General features: G+C 43.3%; 1 protein-coding gene across 1 annotated transcript in view; it reads right to left on the bottom strand.

The window, feature by feature from the left end:
• myo10 (myosin X) overlaps window positions 1-20,922 on the bottom strand; it is a 351,157-nt gene that overhangs the window by 248,826 nt on the left and 81,409 nt on the right. Inside the window, exon 2 of the mRNA XM_080204973.1 lies at window positions 19,494-19,592. Coding sequence (XP_080061099.1) covers window positions 19,494-19,592 — 99 coding nt within the window. The remainder of the gene's footprint in view (window positions 1-19,493; window positions 19,593-20,922) is intronic.

Below are 20,922 nucleotides of genomic sequence, written 5' to 3'. Positions count from 1 at the left end.
AACAGCAGGGGGATTCAAAATTGGAATTAGAAGTCATTAGAAATAATGACCATTGTCAATTGTTGTAAAACCCATCTGATTCACTAATATCCTTTAGGGAAGGAAATCTGCCATCCTTACTTGATCCAACCAGCATGTGATTGCAGATCCACATCAATATGGTTGACTCTCAAATGCCCTCTGAAAAGGATGAGTAATAAATGCTGGCTCAACCAGCTACGTCCACATCCCATAAGCTGAATAAAAAAAACAGTGGGTACCTATTTAAGACAATGAAGTAACATCGACATGGGGAAAACATTTTTTTAAAAATGCAATAAGGAGTTAGGATCTGGAATACATTGCTGTGGAATCTGACTTGGCAAAATTCTCAAAAATGGACATGGATAATTATCTTAAGAGGAAAGATTTGCATGATTACTGAGAAAAGATAAGGACTGAGATTAGATGAATTCTTACAAAGAGCTGGAACCGACATGATGGATTGAATTGCCATCTTCTGTTCTATACCCATGAATATTGTTAACACTGACTTTTAAATTAGATTTGCCATTTCGGAGAAGAGGGGGCACGAAGAGATTATGAGTTTTTCAACGGGAAGCATCCTGAAGTATCAGCATGCATTATTTACAAAGCACATTAAACAGAGGACTTCCTTCCTCAAAAGGCTTACACCATTGACTGTACAAAACTAAAGTTTAAAATAACCATGAAATCAGATACAAACATTTAGTGGCTTAAAAATTGCCATTGTTGATAAAAGTAGCCAAGTGGTTACACTGCTCACCTAAACAAAAGAAGAGCAATATAGCAGAAGAACAGGTCCTTTGACCCACAGAGTCTGCGCTGACACATGATGTCTTTTTGAAGTAAAGATTTTTTGTCTTGATGTAGTCTGTAACCCTCTATTCCCTGCATTACTATCGTATCTGCTTCTACCACTTCTTTTAGCAGCACTAGCCTCATGTGTAAAAAACTTGCCTCTCACAACTATGTCCTTTAGTAATTGACATTTTTACTCTGGGAAAAAGACTCCAACTATTTATGCTTCTCATAATTCTGTAAAGTTGTATCAAGTCGCCCCTCAACCTCTGATGTTAAAGCACAAACAAACCAAACTTATCCATTCTCTCCTCATAGCTAAAACTCCCCAAACCAGGCAACATCCTGGTAAACCTTTTCTGTACCCTCTCCAAAGTCTCCACATCCAACCAGAACTGTACGCAATATTCCAAATACAGCCTAACTAAAATTCTATACAGCTGCAACATGTCATGCCAATTTTTATATGCCATGTGTCAACTGATGAAGGCAAGCATGTTACATGCCTTCTTGATCACCTTACCCACTTGTGTTGCCATTTTCAGGGAATTGCGGATCTGTATGCCTAGATCATTTCTGTATGTTAATACTTCTAAGGGTCCTGCCATTTCCTATATACTTCCCTCATGATTAGGCCTCCCAAAATGCATCATCTTACATTGTCCACCAGAATTCACAGGTGGGTGTGGCAGGACTGGAGAGCTTAGGTCTGATCCATTGGCTGTGGAATTACCTAGCTCATTCTATTACTTGCTGCTTGGCATGCAAGTAGTCCAGTTTTGTAGCTTCACCAAATTAACACATTTTTAGGTTTGCCTGATGCTGCTCCTGACATAGGATCCATAAAGCGCAGGAGGCCATTTGACGCATTGAACCTGCATGGACAACAATCTGACCAAGGCTCAATCCCCACAACCCCATGTATTTACCCTGTTAATCCCACTGACACTAAGGGGAAATTTAACATGGCTAATCAACCTAACCTGCACATCTTTAGATATGGGAGGAAACCGGAACACTCGGAAGAAACCCACACAGTCAGCCAAGGGTGGAATTGAACCCAGGCCCCTGGCACTATAAGGCAGCACTGCCACCGTCCACACCCTGGGCTGATCTCCAGGCTTCATAGTAATGGCAGAGTGCGGTATATGCCAGGCCATAAGGTTACAGATTATAGCTGAAAACAATCCTGCTGCTACTAATGGCTCACAGTGTCTCAAGGATACCTGGTCTTGAATTGCTAGATCTGTTCAAAATCTATCCCATCTGGTATTGCGGTAGTGTCTCACAACGTAATGGATGGTATCTTCAGTGTGAAAGTAGGACTTCATTTCCACAAAGACTGTGCAACTATCAATACTACCAGTACTGTCACGGCCAAGTGAACCTTTGGCAGGCAAACTGGTAAGGATGAAGCCAAGTTGGTTTTTCCCTCGTCGGTTCCCTTACCACCTGCCACAGACTGAGTCTAACAAATATGTTCTTTAGGAACTTGCCAGCTGCTCTTCCAAATGGTGTTCCACATGGAGGTGTATTGATTGACCAGTTGGAGGGAGAAAGTGGGTGGTAATCAACAAGGGATTTTCTTGCCCCATATTTCACCTGATGCCATGAGACTTCATGGGGTCCATCATCAATATTGAGCATGCCCAGGGCGATTCTGTTTCTGGTGGGTCTGTTCTTCCGGTGGGACAAAGCATACCCAGGCTTGGTGACAGTGGTGTTTGGGACATTGTACGGCATGATTTAACATACACGATCATGTCAGTCTGATACTGGACTAGTCTGTGGGACAGCTCCGAATTTTGGCACAGGCTCCCAGGTGTTAGCAAGAATAACTCTGCAGGGTCAGCATGGCTGCGTTTGCTTTGTCATTTTTGGTACCTAGGTTGATGCTGGGTAACATGGCAGGTTTTACTCCTTTTAGACTTTGCAGTGGTTCAACATTAGAGTGGCTTGCTAGGCCGGTTCAGAGGGCATTTAAGCGTCAACCACATTGCTGTGGGTCAGGAATCACATGTAGGTCAGACTAGGCCAGGACGGCAGATTTCCTTCCTTAAAGGTCATCAGTGAACGAGATGGGTTTTTATGACAATCGACAATTACAGAAATCATAGAAACCCTACAATGCAGAAAGAGACCATTCGGCCCATCGAGTCCACACTGACCACAATCCCACCCATGTCCCATCCCCATATCCCCACATATTTACCCACTAATTCTTATAACCTTGCATCTAAGGACACCAAGGGCAATTTTAGCATGGCCAATCAACCTAACCCGCACATCTTTGGACTGTGGGAGGAAACCAGAGCACCCGGAGGAAACCCACGCAGATACGAGGAGAATGTGCAAACTCCACACAGACAGTGACCCAAGCTGGGAATTGAACCCAGGTCCCTGGAGCTGTGAAGCAGCAGTGCTAACCACTGTGCTACTGTGCCACCCAATCTCTGTTATGATTTCATGGTCACCATTACAGAGATTGGCTTTTTAATTCCACATTTATCAATTGAAATTAAATTGTTGTTGTGGGATTTGCACCCATCTCTCCAGAGCATCAGCCTGGGCTTTTGGAGAATCATCCAGTGACATTACCACCATGCCCCTGAAAATAAGCAAAATACTTTTGTACAAATATAATGGACAAACAATATGCCACATAAAGAAGTTGTGCCTACACTCGACAATATTATTCACTTTTTTTTATTTTCACAAGATGGAAAAGGAGGCATGGATCAGGTACAAGCGGCTGGAATCAAGGGATTCCATAGAGATGTCCAGGGGATACAAGAGTATACTCAAGAAGGAAATTAGGAGGGCAAAAAGGGGGCATGAGGTAGCTTTGGCTGAGAGGATTAAGGAGGATCTAAAGGGATTCTCTAAGTATGTTAAAGGAAAAAGGACTGTAGGAGAATAGGAGCCTTCAAAGTGGACACATATGTGTGGAACTGCAGGAGATAATGGAGGTTCTCAATGAATATTTCTCCTCTGTTTACCATGGAGAAATGTAGTGGGAATGCTGGCGTTGGACTGGGATAAGCACAGTAAGAAGTCTCACAACTCCAGGTTAAAGTCCAACAGGTTTATTTGGTAACACAAGCCACAAGCTTTCAACTTGTTGGACTTTAACCTGGTGTTGAGAGACTTCTTACTGTGCATACCTTGGAGAAAGACAATGAAGGCTTCAGAACCTGGGAAAGTTAGCGGTGATATATTTGGGACAGTTCACATTACAGTAGAGAAGGTGATGGATGTATTAAAATGTATGAAGGTGGATAAATCTCCTGGCCCTGACCAGGTATAGAACATAGAACATAGAACATAGAACATTACAGCGCAGAACAGGCCCTTCGGCCCACGATGTTGCGCCGACCAGTTACAAAAACAATGACCCACTAGCCTATACCAATCCCTTTTCGTCCATAAACCTATCCAGAGATCTCTTAAACGCCCCCAAACTAGACGCATCTACAACTGCAGCAGGCAGGGCATTCCAATCCCTCACCACCCGCTGGGTAAAGAACCTACCCCTGACATCCGTCCTGTAGCTACCCCCCCTTAATTTAAAGTCATGCCCCCTCGTGCTAGCTTTCTCCATCCGAGGAAAAAGGCTATCACTATCCACCCTATCTAAACCCCTAATCATCTTATATGTTTCAATAAGATCCCCTCTTAGCCGCCTTCTTCCCAACGAAAACAACCCTAGATCCCTCAGTCTCTCCTCATAGGACCTCCCCACCATACCAGGCAACATCCTAGTAAACCTCCTCTGCACCCTCTCCAACGCCTCCACATCCTTCTTGTAATGCGGGGACCAGAACTGCACACAGTACTCCAAGTGCGGCCGCACTAGAGTAGTGTACAGTTGCAACATTACACTGCGACTCCTAAATTCAATCCCCCTACCAATAAACGCCAAGACACCGTACGCCTTCTTGACAACCTTATCTACTTGATTCCCAACTTTCAGGGATCTATGTACACACACACCTAGATCCCTCTGTTCATCCACACTATTCAAAGTCCTCCCGTTAGCCCTATACTCGACACATCTGTTGCTCCTACCAAAGTGAATTACCTCACACTTCTCCGCATTAAATTCCATCCGCCACCTCTCGGCCCAGCTCTGCAACCTATCTAAGTCTCCCTGCAGACTATGACACCCTTCCTCACAATCTACCACACCTCCAACTTTGGTATATCCAAGAACACCGTGAGGCTAGAGAAGAAATTGTGGTACTCTGGCTGAGATGTTTGCAAATTCATTAGCCTTAGGAGAGGTACCAGAAGATTGGACGGTCATAATTGTTGTACTCTTATTTAAGGGCTGCAAAGAAAAACCTGGAAATTATAGATCTAACATCTGAGGTGGGTGAGTAAGTAGAGAGGATTCTGAGGGCTAAGATATACAGGCATTTGGAAAAACAGGGTTTTATTAGGAGTCGTCAGCATAGCTTTGTGCATGGAAGATCGTGCCTTACAAATTTGTTAAAGTTCGTTGATGAAGTGACCAGGAAGGTTGATGAGAACAGGGCGGTGGACGTGGTCTATGTGGACTTCAGTAAGCCTTTGATGGAAGTTCCACATGGTAGGCTGCTCTGGAAGATTAGATCACATGGAATCCAGGGCGAGCTGGCAAACTGGATATACAATTGGCTTGATGGTAAGAAGCAGTGGGTAATGGTGGAAGGATGCTTGTCAGACTGGAGACTTGACTAGTGGTGTGTGTAAACCTGTTGGGACTGTAACCTGGTGTTGTGAGACTTCTTACTGTGTTTACCCCAGTCCAACGCCGGCATCTCCACTTTGTGCCTCAGGGGAATGTGCTGGGCAGATTGCGGCTGTTATTTATATTAATGATTTGGAGAGAATGTACAAGGCATGATCAGTAAGTTTGCAGATGACACTAAAATAAAATGGTATGTAGACAGTGAGAAAGGTTATCAAAAATTGCAGCCAGATCTTGATTGACTGGAGAAGTAGGCTGAGAAATGGCAAATGGAGTTCAATACAGATAAATACAGGGTGTTGCATTTTTGAAAAGTCAAATCAAAGTAGGACTTCCATGGTGAATGGTAGGACTTTGGGGAGTATTGTGGAACAGAAGGACATGGTTCTCTAAAGTTAGAGTCACAAGTAGTTAGGACAGTGAAGACGACTTTTGACATACTGGTCTTCATCAGCCAGGGTATTGATGATATAAGTTGGGAAGTTATGTTGCAGTTGTACAGGACGTTGGGGAGGCCTCACTGTGAATATTGTGTTCCGGTTTGGTCACCTTGCTATAAGAAAGATGTTATTAAACTGGAGAGGTAGCAAAAGAGACTTACATGGGTGTTGCCAGGAGTCAAATGACTGAGTTACAGGGAAAGATTGCACAAGCTAGGACCCTTTTTTCTTTGGAGTGTAGGAGACTGAGGGGTGATCTTGTAGAGGTGTAGAAGATCATGAGAGGCAATAGATAGGGTAAATGCACTCAGTCTTTTTCCAGGGTTGGGGAGTTTAGAACTAGAAGGCATAGGTTTAAGTTAAGTGGGGAAAGAATTAATGGGAACCTGAGTAGCAACATTTTTTTTTAAGCAAAGGGTGGTTCGCATGCAGAATAAGTTGCTGCAAGAAGTGGTTGAGGCGGGGCATTGACAACATTGAAAAGGCATTTGGACAGATACAAGGATAGGAAAGTTTTAAAGGGATATGAGTCAATTGCAGGCAAATGAGTTAACTTAAATGGGCATTTTGGTCAGCATGAACCAGTTTGGCCAAAGGCCCTGTCTCCATGCCAAAGATTCTATGGTTCTATATCCAATTCTGGTACCGTAGCCATTAAACAGGACTGTCTACAAAGTCTTTGGTAAATATATTTACTCTTTTTTCAAAAAGTCTGAAGAATATTAGTTTTCACTTAACCACTGCGCTACATTATCAAAGAGCAGTGACATTATTATTTCAGTATTCAACTAGAACAGCTGTTTTGGGCACCACTGAGAATGAAGCTTCAGACAGACTCACATCAGAAACTAAATCTGTAAAGACATAATTTAATGTTCATTTTCACTTAAAACTGGAATCAATTCGGATTTGCTCAATAATCCTGTTTATTTACATTCTTATTTAGAAAATTAATAAATCTGACATACATATTAAAAAAAAGTGTTTTGAAGTTCTTTCAAGATGCGAGAGATGCCTGTTAGCATTCAACCAAATAATCACATCACTATCATGTTTTAATGTGCTTATTAAATCTGGTGAAACATCTTGCAAATCACTTTTCTAGATAATAAAAAGGTAGCAATGAAGTTCCTGTTTAGATTCAAAATATCCAATGAGATACTCAAGATTAGTTCTGACAACTTGACAGGATAGGCAAATGAATTTTTTCAACTGCTGCAAGTCATGACATGTGAAGCAATTTATGTGGTTTAAGTCATGGTGCTGTCATGTTTCTGCAGGTGTATCCTTCATTAGCAGTCTTTAACAAACTTCATTTAGGAGATAACTAAATTTTGCTGTGTGTCAAACATCTGATACCAAAACCAATTTCCTATGGAAATGATGAAATTTCAGAAAATGACAGCACAGAAAGAGGCATACTGGCCAACGAGCCATCCAGCCAAAACCCCGTTGGATAGGTAGCAGTATTGTAGCCATTTTGGAAAATGTAGATTATTGTTACAGCTAGTTCTGGAACACAAACACATCTTCAGAATTGTTACCTAGATGTTGCTGGGGGTCACAGCATTTCTGTATCTGCCATGCTCAACTGTTTCTTGATAATTTACTGGAGTGACTCCAATTGGCTGAAGACTAGCATCTATGATCCAAGCTATCTCAGGAAGAGGCAGAGATGGATTATCCATTCAGCACTTTTGACTGAAAATAATGAATAAAGCTTCCCCTTTTTGACTTATGTGCTTGGATCCAATATTATTGAGGATGGGATTTTCATGGAGCCTGCTTTTCCCATTAGCTGTTAATTATCCACCACTATTTCCAACTATACATGGCAGCATTGCAGAACTTTGATCTGATCTAATGTTTGTGGGTCGGTTTAAACAGTGCACTTGGTATGCGGTTTCCACTGTCTGGCATGTATGTAATTTTGTATTTTAGCATCACTAGGTTGGTACTTCATTTTTCAATGTACTTTGTGCTGTTCCTGGCATTCTTTTCTACACCCCTCACTGATTTATTAAAAATTTCTTGTCATGGGACATGGGTCATAGTCAGAGTCGTAAAGCACAGGGAAGGCCCTTTGGCCCATCTCCACTGATAACAAGTTCCACTAAAGTCACGCCAAGTCAGCATATAATCTCTGATTAAAAAAAAACAAACTTTTCTATTCAAAACACCACAGCTAACCATTTAATCAAATTGAACTTGAAATCTCCAATATGGTTATGAAAGACTGGTAGCAGTTGTAACATTATATTGATAGCCCTTTAGGTTGCTATCTCAATAACTGCTATTTAAACTAAAGAGAGCATTTTTTTTTTCAAACTCAAACACAGGGAGACTTTCTTCTCCAAACATAGAGGGCAGGAGAGTTAAATAACTCCGCAGCTTCACTGTTCCACAGACCTTATCTGCCATGTGCAAGTCTAACCTAAAAAATCATGAGCTGCACTCTGCAAGATGAGGCCTTTGCTACAGTGAAAATGGGGTCTGGATAAACTCAGCATGGAAATCAATTGGCCCTGCTGGTTTTCATTTCTCTGTGCGCGTCATAGCTCCTGCCCCATTCCCCTACTGGCTATATTGGGATCTGTTGGGAATGGGATGGGACATTTTTTGGTTCTGGCACTATTTTGGATAAGCTATGAAGTCACCACAACTCAGCAAGAATAGAGGCCCTTGTTTCCACAAGTACTGTGTGGTAGTTACTATTACTGATACAGCACCTACACACCATAAAAGCTGCTACATCTGGTAGCCTGCTGATGAGGAGGTGAAGTTAGGCTCATGAAGAAAGAATTCTCATCTTTGTCCTCTCACTGCCTGCCACGGGCTCAGGTGTGGCAAATAAGAACATAAGAACGTAAGAAATAGGAGCAGGAGGAGGCCATCTAGCCCCTCGAGCCTGCCCCACCATTCAATAAGATCATGGCTGATCTGAAGTGGCTCAGTTCCACTTTCCCGCTTTCTCCCCATAACCCTTAATCCCCTTGCCTACCAAAAACCTATCTACCCGCGTCTTAAATATATTTAGCGAGGTAGTCTCCACCACTTCAACGGGCAGAGAATTCCAGAGATTCACCACCCTTTGAGTGAAGAAGTTCCTCCTCAACTCCGTTCTAAACTGCCCCCCCCCCTTATCTTGAGGCTATGCCCTCTAGTCCTGCTGTCTTTTCTGAGTGGGAAGAACCTCTCCACCTCTACCCTATCCATCCCCTTCATCATCTTATACGTCTCAATAAGATCCCCCCCTCATCCTTCTAAACTCCAACAAGTACAAGCCCAGTCTATTCAGCCTCTCTTCATAATTCAACCCCTTCAACTCCGGTATCAGCCTAGTGAACCTCCCCTGCACTCCCTCCAAGGCCAAAATATCCTTGCGCAAGTGCGGCGACCAAAACTGCACACAGTACTCCAGCTGTGGCCTCACCAGTGCTCTGTACAGTTGCAGCAAGACCTCCCTACTTTTATATTCAATCCCCCTCGCTATGAAGGCCAGCATCCCATTTGCCTCCCTGATCACCTGCTGCACCTGTAGGCTGGGTTTTTGCGACTCATGCACAAGGACCCCGAGGTCCCTCTGCACCGTAGCATGCTGCAGCTTTTCGCCCTTTAAATAGTGGTCCCTCCTACTATTATTCCTGCCAAAGTGGATAACTTTGCTTCAGCCTCATCTTTTGCACTGATATGCATGACTGAGGATGGACATTCTTGTGGAACTTTCTCTGCCTGTTTAATTGTCCACCACCATTCACTATTAAAAGGACTGCAGAGCTTGAATCTGATCCCCAGATTGTGGGAATGCTTAGCTCTGTCTATCATACACTGCGACCACTGTCTTGCATGTATTCATGAGCAGACAATCAAATCTAGTTTTCCTGAGTTAAAGGAAACTTAGCAAACACTAAACCAAATAAATTGAAAACATGACCCACCTCTCTCTCAAGATTTTTAAATGTTGCAGCTGGTCTTATGTTGTAACTTCACAGGATTGACACTTCATTTTTAGCTGTGTCTGCTGCTTCCAACATGCTCACCGTCACAAGGATATGCCCTTTTGTTTTTGAAAACATGACCTTTCAACTCACTGTAAATTTTGCAATTTGAAATCAGACATTACAAATTACTTAAAAATGCAAGGCCACCTGACAAGGTAAAGGTGAAAAAGCAAACAAGACGCCCTCAGGGGAGCATGAAGAGAGGGACTTTCTGATAACTCAAAGCTTGTCACTGTCTAAGGAAGAGGCATTAAAAATGCAAAGTACTGGATATTGAAACAATAGCTGCCACATCTTCTTGGCCTTTTAGCTAAGATCAAATGTAGTATAGACATGCTGTACTTGGTTGAAGTCATTAGGTTACATTTTAGCTTCATTTGAAGCAATTTTTAAAAGCTGCATCTCGGCCTTTCGGCTAAGATGCAAATGAGATCAAGCCTTGGAGAGGTGCAATGTCTACTCCAATCAGTTTGGATCATGTAGATCAAGCCCAAGGCAGGAGGTGAGAGCCCTGATTTGTCAACTTGGATCGGGAATGTCTCACTTGCTGAGACTTTGAATTGGATTTGATTTGCTCGAATTGGATTTTAAAAAAATAGCTGCCACAAACAGACCTACCCAAAATCCTTTTAAAGCCTACAATGGGTGAAATATATCCACATCATGACTACCATCGACACTGCAAGCTGCCAGCTCCAAATGGAGAGGATCTTCAAGAAGGTCACGCGTATCGACATAGACATCAAGTTTCTACAAAGTTCCACAATAACAGGCCAAGCTGCAGGCACTACAGAAAGATTACAACAGTTTTTCAGTTCAGCAGAGGAAACAGGCCAAAAGTTGGACCCTCCCTTCTTGATTTGAACAAGTATATTACCTGGTTTTGATGTCAACATTACTAGGAAACCAGCTCACTGAGTTCGCATAATATTTGCAACATCTTCTACATCTAGGCCAAGATAGTGGTACAGTGGTTATCACTCATGCCTCACAGTGCCAGAGACCTGGGTTCGATTCCTGGTTTGGGTCACTGTCTGTGTGGAGTTTGCATGTTCTCTCCACATCTGTGTGGCTTGCCTCTGGGCGTCCTGGTTTCCTCCCACAGTCCAAAAGATACGCTGGTTAGGTGCACTGACCATGCTAAATTCTCCTTCAGTGTACTCGAACAGATGCCAAAGTGTAATGACTAGGGAGTTTTCACAGTAACTTAATTGCAGTGTTAATGTATGCCTACTTGTGACACTAATAAGTAAACTTTAAACGTTACATGGCCACATCCATGAAAGTCAAATCAGCCGCAACATTTAAAAATCTTGAGAGAGAGAGGGGGATGGGTCATGCTTTCAATTTTTTTTCCCTTGGGTTTAGTGTTTGCTAAGTTTTCTTTAGCTCAAGAAAACGAGATTTGATTGGGTCCTCACTGCTCACAGTTTAAGTAGTTAAATACGGTTTAATTTAGAAAAGTCAGAACCTCGTGAACAAGAAATTTAAAACGTTTGTTGTGTTTAACTGAGGAGGCTGAATAGAGGGGAGCCAGTTCACTCCTTCTCACCTGGTCATAACATTCAGCCACAGTCCCCATTGAACCAGGGTTGATTCCTTGGTTTGATGGTAATGATAGAGTGCAAGATATGCCGAGCCTTGAGTTTATAGATGGCGGTGGAACGTAATTCTGCTGCTGATGGCCCTCAGCACCTCACGGATATAAAGTTTTAAGCCTCTAGATCTGTTCAGAACCTGCCCCATTTAGCACAGTGGCAATGCCACACAATACAGTGGAGTATATCTTCAATGTCAAGATGGAACAAGCGGAGGTAAGTGGAAGTATTCCATCACACTCCTGATTTGTGCCTTGTCAACAGGCTTTGGGGAGTAAAGAAGTGAGCTACTTTCCACAGAATTCCCAGCCTCTAAATGCTGTTATAACCACAGTATTTATTTGGCTAGTCCAGCTGAGTTTCTGTTAATAGTAACCTCCCATGATGTTGATAGTGGGAATTCATTGACGATAATGCCACTGAACGTCAAGGGGCAATGGTTATATCTTCCCTTGTTGGGGATGATCATTCCTGGCACTTGTGTGGCTTGAGTATTACTTGCCACTCATCTGGATATTGTCCAGGTCTTGCTGCATTTGGACATGATCTGCTTCAGTTTCTGAGGAGTCATGAATGTTGCTGTACATTGTGCAGTCATCAGTGAACATCCCTACTTCTGGCCTTACGATAGCAGGAAAAGGTCACTGATGAAGCAGCTTGAGATGGCTGGACCTAGTACACTACCAAGAAACTGCTGCACTGATGTCCTGGAGCTGAGATGATTGACCTCCAACCACTGGAACCATCTCTTTATGCTAGGTGTGACTGCAACCAATGGAGAGTTTATCCCCCAATTCCCACTGATTCCAGTTTTGCTAGGACTCCTTGATGCCACACTCGGTCAAATGCTACCTTGATGCCAAGGGCAGTCAGTCTCACTCACCTCCGGAGTTCAGCTTTTGCAACCATTTTGAACCAAGGTTGTAATGAGGTCAGGAGCCAAATGACCTGGCGGAATCAAAGCTGGCATCAATAGATAGGATACAAGACTGGGCAGAGAAGTGGCAGACGGACTTCAACGCGAATAAATGTGTAGTGGTCCATTCTGGCAGGACCAACAGGATGCAGGAGTACAATATCAAGGGTAGGAGTCTTAGCTGTGTTGAAGAGCAGAAGGATCTTGGGGTCCGGATCCATAGGACTCTTAAATCGGCCTCGCAGGTGGAGGATGTGGTCAAGAAGGCATATGGTGTACTGGCCTTCATTAATCGAGGGATTGAGTTTAGGAGTCGGGAGGTAATGCTGCAACTTTATAAGACCCTTGTCAGACCGCACTTGGAGTACTGTGCACAGTTCTGGTCACCTCACTACAGGAAGGATGTGGAGGCTATTGAGAAGGTGCAGAGGAGATTTACAAGGATGTTGCCTGGATTGGGAGGCATGCCTTATGAAGATAGGTTGAGGGAGCTAGGTCTCTCCTCCCTGGAGAGACGAAGGTTGAGAGGCGATCTGATAGAGGTTTATAAAATGTTGAGAGGAATAGATAGGGTGGATTCTCGGAGGCTATTTCCCAGGGCTGAAATGGTCACTACGACAGGACACAGATTTAAGGTGCTGGGAAGCAAGTACAGAGATGTTAGGGGAAAGTTTTTCACTCAGAGGGTGGTGAGTGAGTGGAATCGGCTGCCGTCGGTGGTGGTAGAGGCAAACTCGCCGGGGTCTTTTAAAAGACCTCTGGACGAGTATATGGGATCTAATGGCATTGGGAGTTACAGATAGTTCTATGGCTTGGTAGGTACAGATGTGATCGGCGCAACTTGTGGGCCGAAGGGCCTGTTTGTGCTGTAGTGTTCTATGTTCAATTAGGTTGTTACTAAGCAAGTGCTGCTTGATAGTACTGTTGATGACCCCTTTCATTACTTTACTGGCAATCAAGAATAGATGGGGATGGTAATTCTTGTGTACAGGACATATCTGGGCAATTTTCCACATCGTTGAGTAGATGCCGTGTTTAGCTGCACTGAAGCAGCTTGGCTAGGGCAGTGGCAAGATCTGGAGCACAAGTTTTCAGCATTATTGGACAAATATTGTCAGGGCCCAATGCCTTTTCGGTATGCAGTGTCTTCAGCCATTTCTTGATATCACATGGAATGACCTGAATTGACTGAACACTGGGGACCTCTGGAGGAGGCCGAGATGGATCATCCACTTGGCACTTCTGACTGAAGATTGCTGCGGATGCCTTATCTTTTGCACTGATGTGCTGGGCTCCTCCATCATTGAGGATGGGGATATTTGTAGAGCCTCTTCCTCCAGTGAGCTATTTAATTGTCCACCATCATTCATAACTGGATATGGTAGGACTGCAGAGCTTAGATCTGATCGGATGGTTGTAGAATTGCTCAGCTCTATCACTTGCTGCTTATGTTGTTTAGCACGCAAGTAGCTCTGTGTTGTAGCTTCACCAGGTTGACTATTTTTATTCATGCCCTCCTGCACTTTTTATTGATTATTGGCTTGATGGTAATGGTAAAGTGGGGAATATGTTATGCCATGAGGTCACAGATTATGGTTGAATACAGTTCTGCTACTGCTAATGGCCCATAGCACCTCATGGATGCGCAGTCTTGAGTTGATGGATCTATTCAAAGTCTATCCCATTCAGCATGGTGATAGTGCCACATAACACAATGGAAAGTATCCTCAGTGTGAAGATGGGGCTTCGTCTCCACAAGGGCTGTGCGAAATCACTCCTACCAATACTGTCACAGACAGATGCATCTGCCACTAACAGGTTGGTGAATATGAAATCAAGTATGTTTTTGGCTCTTGTTGATTTCCTCTCCACCTGAAGTCCCAGTCTAGCAGCTATGTCCTTTAGGACATGGTCAGCTCAGTCTGTGGTGGTACTACCGAACCACTCTTCGTGATGGACATTGAAGCCCCCCATTCAAGAATGGTTCCAGGATTGAGAAACTTCCATTTTGGGGATAGATTAGAGAGGTTGATACATTCTGCTCCTTTGCCCCCCTCCAACTTGTGTTCAACATTGAAGAGTACTGATTCATCAACTGAGGGGGGGGCGGAACGTGACAACCAGCAAAAGGTTTCTTGCCTATGTTTGACCTGGTGCCATGAGACAGATACCCAGGTTCAATTTCGGCCTTGGGTGACTATCTGGAGTTTGCATGTTCTTTCCGTGTCTGTGTGTGTTTTCTCTGGGTGCACCAGTTTCCTCCCACAGTTCAAAGACGTGCAGATTAGGTTGACTGGCCATGCTGAATTGTCCCTTAGTGTCCCAAGATGTGTCGGTTAGGGAGACTAGTGGGATAAGTATGAGAGTTACGGGGATAGGACCTTGGTAAGATGCTTTCTTGGAGTCATGCAGACTCAAAGGGCCAAATGGCCTCCTTTTGCACTGTAGGTATTTTATGATTCTATTCTATGACTATATATTCTGTGCTGCCACTGGGAATGGCGATGGTGGTATGTCTGAGAGGTATGATTCCACGAATATGACTATGTCAAGCTGTTGCTTGACTAGTCTGTGAGACAGCTTTCTCAAACTTGACACAAGCCCCCAGCTGTTAGTAAGGAGGACATAGACCATTGGAGGTAGCAGGGCAGGTGGAGGGAGCCACATGATAGAGCAATGATGTTACACTGAACTTCTAAGAGATAAGTCAGACCTCAGTTGGAATGTGTACAGTTCTGGGCACCACACCATAGGAAGGAAATGAAAGCATTGGAGAGAGTGCAGGAGAGGTTTACAAGAATGGTTCCAGGGTTGAGAAACTTCAGTTTTGAGGATCGATTTAAGAGGTTGGTACTGTTTTCAGAGAAAAGACTGAAAAGACATTTGATAGAAATATTCAAAATCATGAAGATGCTGGACAGAGTAGATAGGGAGAAACTGCTCCTGCTCGTAGAAGGATCGAGAATGAGAGGCCACAGATTTAAAGTGATTTTCAAAAGAAACAATGTGATCTCAGAAAAAAACTTCTTCACAAGAATGGTTCGAGTCTGGAATACATTGCCTGGAAGTGTGGTGGAGGCAGGTTCAATCGTGGCAGAGGGCATTAGATAATTATCTGAATAGAAATAACGCAGAGGGGAAAAAGCAAAAGTCATATAATATAAAAGCAAATTACTGTGGATGCTGGAAGTCATTGGGGCAGTTTCATCCACTTCAGTCAGCTGACATTTTTGCCAGGAGAACACACAATCAATACTCCCTATGTGATTGCTGGACAATATGGCTTGATTAATAACATTAGTGTAAATTTAACAAGCACTATTCACTTGTATGCATTATACACTCTGGCAGAGATTCACGCTTTGTTACTGGGAATTTTATAGATTATGTTGAAGCCATTAGACAAAGGCACAGCAAAGGCAAAGCTTTTGAATCTAACTATTAATTCATCTCTAAAGTAAGTTTGCTTTCAATATACTGGGGTGACACGAAGCACAGTGGTTAGCACTGCTAACTCACAGCTCCAGGGACCCGAGTTTGATTCCTGGCTTGGGTCACTGTCTGTATGAAGTTTGCACATTCTCCCTGTGTCTGCATGAGTTTCCTCCACAATCCAAAGATGTGTAGGTTAGGTGGATTGGCCATGATAAATTGCCCTCGATGTCAGGGGAACCAGCTAGAGTAAATGTATGGGGATAGGGCCTGGGTGGTATTGTGTTTGGTGCAGACTCAAATGGGCCAAATGCCGTCCTCCTGCACTGTAGAGACTCTGTGATTACTGAGAAAATAGAGGTGGCTATTTGTTACAGACATTAGAGATAGAAGTATGCCTCACCCAAAGCCTCAGGAGCAAAGACACAGTCTAATGGAGAACTGTGACATTTAGAAAGCACAGGCTCCCAATTACTGCTGAATTTGGTACTTATGAGCCAAGCAGTCACAGTTAACACAAAGAACTGAATGTATTTTTCCCCTGAACATGTCTAAATGAGAATTCAGACTCAGTATGTAAATTGTCAAAGAAAATGAATCCAAAACATAATAGAAAAGATCAGAAATCTGCTTTTACAGACAACATGTTAGCAATTTCAATTCAAATTTAATGATGTAGAGATGGTGGCATTGGACTGGGGTGGACACAGTAAGAAGTCTCACAATATCAGGTTAAAGTCCAACAGGTTTATTTGGTACAACGAGCTTTTGGAGCGCTGCTCCTTCATCGGGTGAGCCATTCATTTGATGAAGGGGCAGTGTTCCAAAAGCTTGTGCTACCAAATAAATCTGTTGGACTTTAATCTGGTGTTGTGAGACTTCTTACAGTACAAATTTAAATTCAGTGAATTCTCCATATTCAGCACAGATTTCACAGGATTTCTAAGAAATGAGACAAAAACTAAAAAAATGCTGGCAATACCAGATCTGGCAGCTGTGTAGAGAGAGTGAGCGTTAACATTTCAGGTCGAGGTGACCCAAAACTTCCTCTGATCTCTCCCTAGACCACAACCTGGCTCCTGCTCCTGCTACTACTGGTCATGCCACTGTATCCAGGGCTGTCACTGACCTCATCTCTTCTGGACCTCTTCCCTCCATACTTCCAACCTCAATCTCCCAACTCTTTCTAGCCCACTTCTACCTCTTTCCCAAAACCCACATGATTGAGGCAGTGTTTCAGCCCCATTGAACTTATTTCTTCCTCTGTCCACTCTTTTAATTCCCCCTTGTTCAAGTCTCTTCCTACCTACATCGTGACTCTTCACTTTAACAGTTTCAAGCATTCTTTTTTTTCTTTATTCCTTCATGGGATGTGGGCATCACTGGCTGGGCAAGCATTTGTTACCCATCCCTAATTGCCCCTTGAACTGAGTGGCTTGCTAGGCCAATGCAGAGGGCAGTTAGGCATCAATCATATTGCTGTGGATCTGGAGTCACATGTCAGCCAGACCAGGTAAGGATGACAGATTTCTTTCCCTAAAGGACATCAGTGAACTAGATGGGTTTTTACAACAATTGACAATGGTGTCATGGTCATTAGTAGGCTTTTAACTCCATGGTGGGATTCAAACCTAGGCCCCCAGAGCATTACCCTGAGTCTCTGGATTACAAGTCCAGCAGCAATACCACTATGCCACTGCCCTCCCTTCTACCATTAATTTACCATTTCATCTAATCCCTCAAAGAATGAAATAGCATCTCGATCTGAAACATTAATTGTTTCTCTCCACAGATACTGCCTGACCTGAGTATTAGGAGCAATTTTTTATTTTTGTTCAGATTTCCACCATCCGCAGTAGTTTGCTTTTGCCAGATGAGACTGTGCTTCAACAGGCCAGGTAAGTCCCCACCTCATCCAGCTTTTATTCTCCAATAAATCCATCGGACAACATGTCAAGGGACACATACACCCACCCATTATTGTCCTTTATGCTCCATTATCTTAGATGTCTCTTGTTAGGTTCAATTTTGTTCTCAGTCCAGTAAAATATTCTGCTAGAATTATCTTGTCTATATTGCTGATCATTAATCACAAAAAAAAAGGGCAAAGGGAAGGTTTGGGGCAGCACAATGGCTAGCACTGCTGCCTCACAGCACCAGGGACCCACATTCGATTCTGCTGTCGGATCACTGCCGTCTGCATGTTCTCCCCATGTCTGCATGGGTTTCCTCCAGGTGCTCCGGTTTCTTCCCACACTCCAAAGTTGCGTGGGTTAGGTTGATTGACCATGCTAAATTGACCCTTAATGGCAGGGGGATAAGGAGGGAATTATATAGGATTGCAGGGATATGGCCTGGGTGGGGCTGTTGTCAGTGCAGGCTCGATGGGCCAAATGGCCTCCTTCAGCACTGTAGGTTCTAAGATTCTATGATTCTAACAGCAACATAGGTGTGGAATTCACTTTCGGAAGTCGGATCAAAAACTGAAGAGACACAGGTTTCTCCGCAAACCTTCTTTATTGCAGCGGAGGAGAGATCGCTAGACCATACGCATCAAGCATGGGTTCGTGAGTCTCTGTCTGGCTTACAGAACAGTTTCAGTTATACACGACGGAGATACATCTACATCTGTTAGCCAATAAGGGCATCGCTGTATTGTTACATTTTGATTAGATTACTTTCAAGAACAAAAAGGTGATAGCTACATAAGGACATGGCTATTAAAGTTTCTGATTATAATACTTTCAAGAACAAAAGGCCAATCAATAAGACCTGTCCTCCGAAGCCAGAACCACAATTACCTATTAACAGTTTCTTTAACATGATCATTCGTTTCAGTGTGCCTTCTCGCACTCGCCTCGGGCCCTTTCCATAACCAGTTTATCCCTCAAATGATTTTCAGTTACACACCCCAATTTTAACCCTTTCCTCTTCTCAATCTACCTTATACACATTCTCATAGGCTCAGATTTAACATTGCTTCCCTGGTGGGAATGTGGCAGCATTAAAGTGGTGACAGGCCACAGCACCTTGGGAATCGGTGGACAATTCCATTTGTTTTCCCAATGAGTTCTCATCTGCCACCATTTGGGCCAACCAGCACAGGTCCTCACTAGTATTGACAAGTTTGGATAAAAGCAAAATACTGCAGATGCTAGAATCGGAAACAAAAATGGAAAAGGTTGGAAAATCTCAGCAGGTCTGATAGTATCTGTGGAGCGAGAATAGAGCCAGCATTGAGTCTGGATGACTCTTCGTCCTCCAGACTTGAAACAGCTCTTTGCTCTTAGCTCTGATGAATGGCCATTCAGCCTTGAAACACTGACTCTATTCCGTCTCCACAGATGCTGTCAGACCTGCTAAGATTTTCCAATTTTCTGTGCATTACAAGTTTGGAGTCTGATGATGTAATTCAGATTCTGATCGCAGCCATGGCATTCAGTGAAACCTAGTGGCAGATAGGATCATCAACACAAGAAGGAAAGTAAATTTACATCTTTAATATTTGACGATTTAGAGGAGCAGGTCAATCCTTTGTCCAGTTTCACTCACCTGATCATGGTTTGTAATGAAGTTGATCACTCCATTAGCACAGCTCGAAACAATGCTTGGAAGGAGTTGTTCATTTTCTCGTAACCAGACGAGTGTTCCCTGTAGCAAAGGAATGGGGAAAGAAATGAAATCAAAGGGTAAGAAAGCACGCAACTGTCCCAATCAGGATATTTTGAATTGAATCATCAGTAACACCAATTAAATATTGTAAAATACACCAGTCTCCCAATATGGTAAATGGGGTTTGTGTACGGTGGATTTGGGGCACATCATACACTCTTGGCACGGCAGGGATATGCATGTCCAGGTCTCCTATAATTTTCATTGAGGCAGGCCAGCTTTAGGAGGAACCAGTATGATCATGACTAATTATTTAATTCAATGGCCTGAGCCCACCTTTCTGCCCATACCATAGAATGCTACAGTCACAAAAGCAACCGTTTGTCACCACCCTCTGCCTCCTACTACTAAAGCAACTTGTCAGGTCATCCTGTATCCCATGTGCATTACCCTTCTTAATAAGTCTCCTATGTGGGACTTTGTCAAAGGTTTTGCTGAAATCCATGTAAACTGCATCAATTGCACAATCCTCATCCACGTACTTCGCTACATGATCAAAAAATTCAATCAAATTTGTTAGGCATAACCTCCTGACAAAACCATGCTGAGTATCCCTGATCAAATCTTGCCTCTCCAAATGAAGATAGATTCTCTCCTTGAGAATGTTCTCCAGTCGTTTCCCAACCATAGACAAGACTCATTGATCTGTAGTTCTCTGGCTTGTGTCTACAACCTTTCTTAAATAGTGGGACCACATTAGCTGTTCTCCAATCCTCTGGCACCTCCCTTCAGGGGTGCGAGGTTTAGGTGGGATTTGAGGAAAAAACTTTTTAATCGTAGGGTGGTGATGGGCTGGAATGCACTGCTTGGAAGGTGGAGGTGGGATGCTTAAAAATTTGGGTCAGAGTCCCTGCAATTTCCTCCCCTGCCTCCCACAACAGCCTGGGACACAATTCATCCGGAGCTGAAGATTTGTCCATTTTTTAAGCCTGCCAATACTTCCAATACCTTGTTACTCCTTATGATAATTTTCTCTAGAGCCTCACAGTCTCTCTACCCGAGTTCCATAACTACTTTCTCATTCTCGTGGGTAAGGACAGATGTGAAATATTCGTTTAACACCAATGTCCTCTGCCTCCACCCACAGATTTCCCCCTTGGTCCCTAATGGGCCCTATTCTTTTCCTGGTTATCTTCTTCTCATTGATATACTTAAAGAACATCTTAGGATTTTCTCTACTTTTACCAGCCAGAGCTTTCTCATATCCTCTCTTGGCTCTTCGAATTGATTTCTTAAGCTCTATCCTGCACTTTCTGTGCTCCATTAATGCCTCCACAGACTTCTCTTTTCCTTCTCATTGTATCCTGAA

The sequence above is a fragment of the Carcharhinus amblyrhynchos genome, chromosome 2 (assembly GCF_965287045.1).
Source record: "Carcharhinus amblyrhynchos chromosome 2, sCarAmb.v2.hapA, whole genome shotgun sequence".
In the NCBI taxonomy this organism is placed as follows: Eukaryota; Metazoa; Chordata; class Chondrichthyes; order Carcharhiniformes; family Carcharhinidae; genus Carcharhinus; species Carcharhinus amblyrhynchos.
Note: the sequence above shows the minus strand (reverse complement) of the source record. Positions and strands in the feature narration are given on the sequence as shown.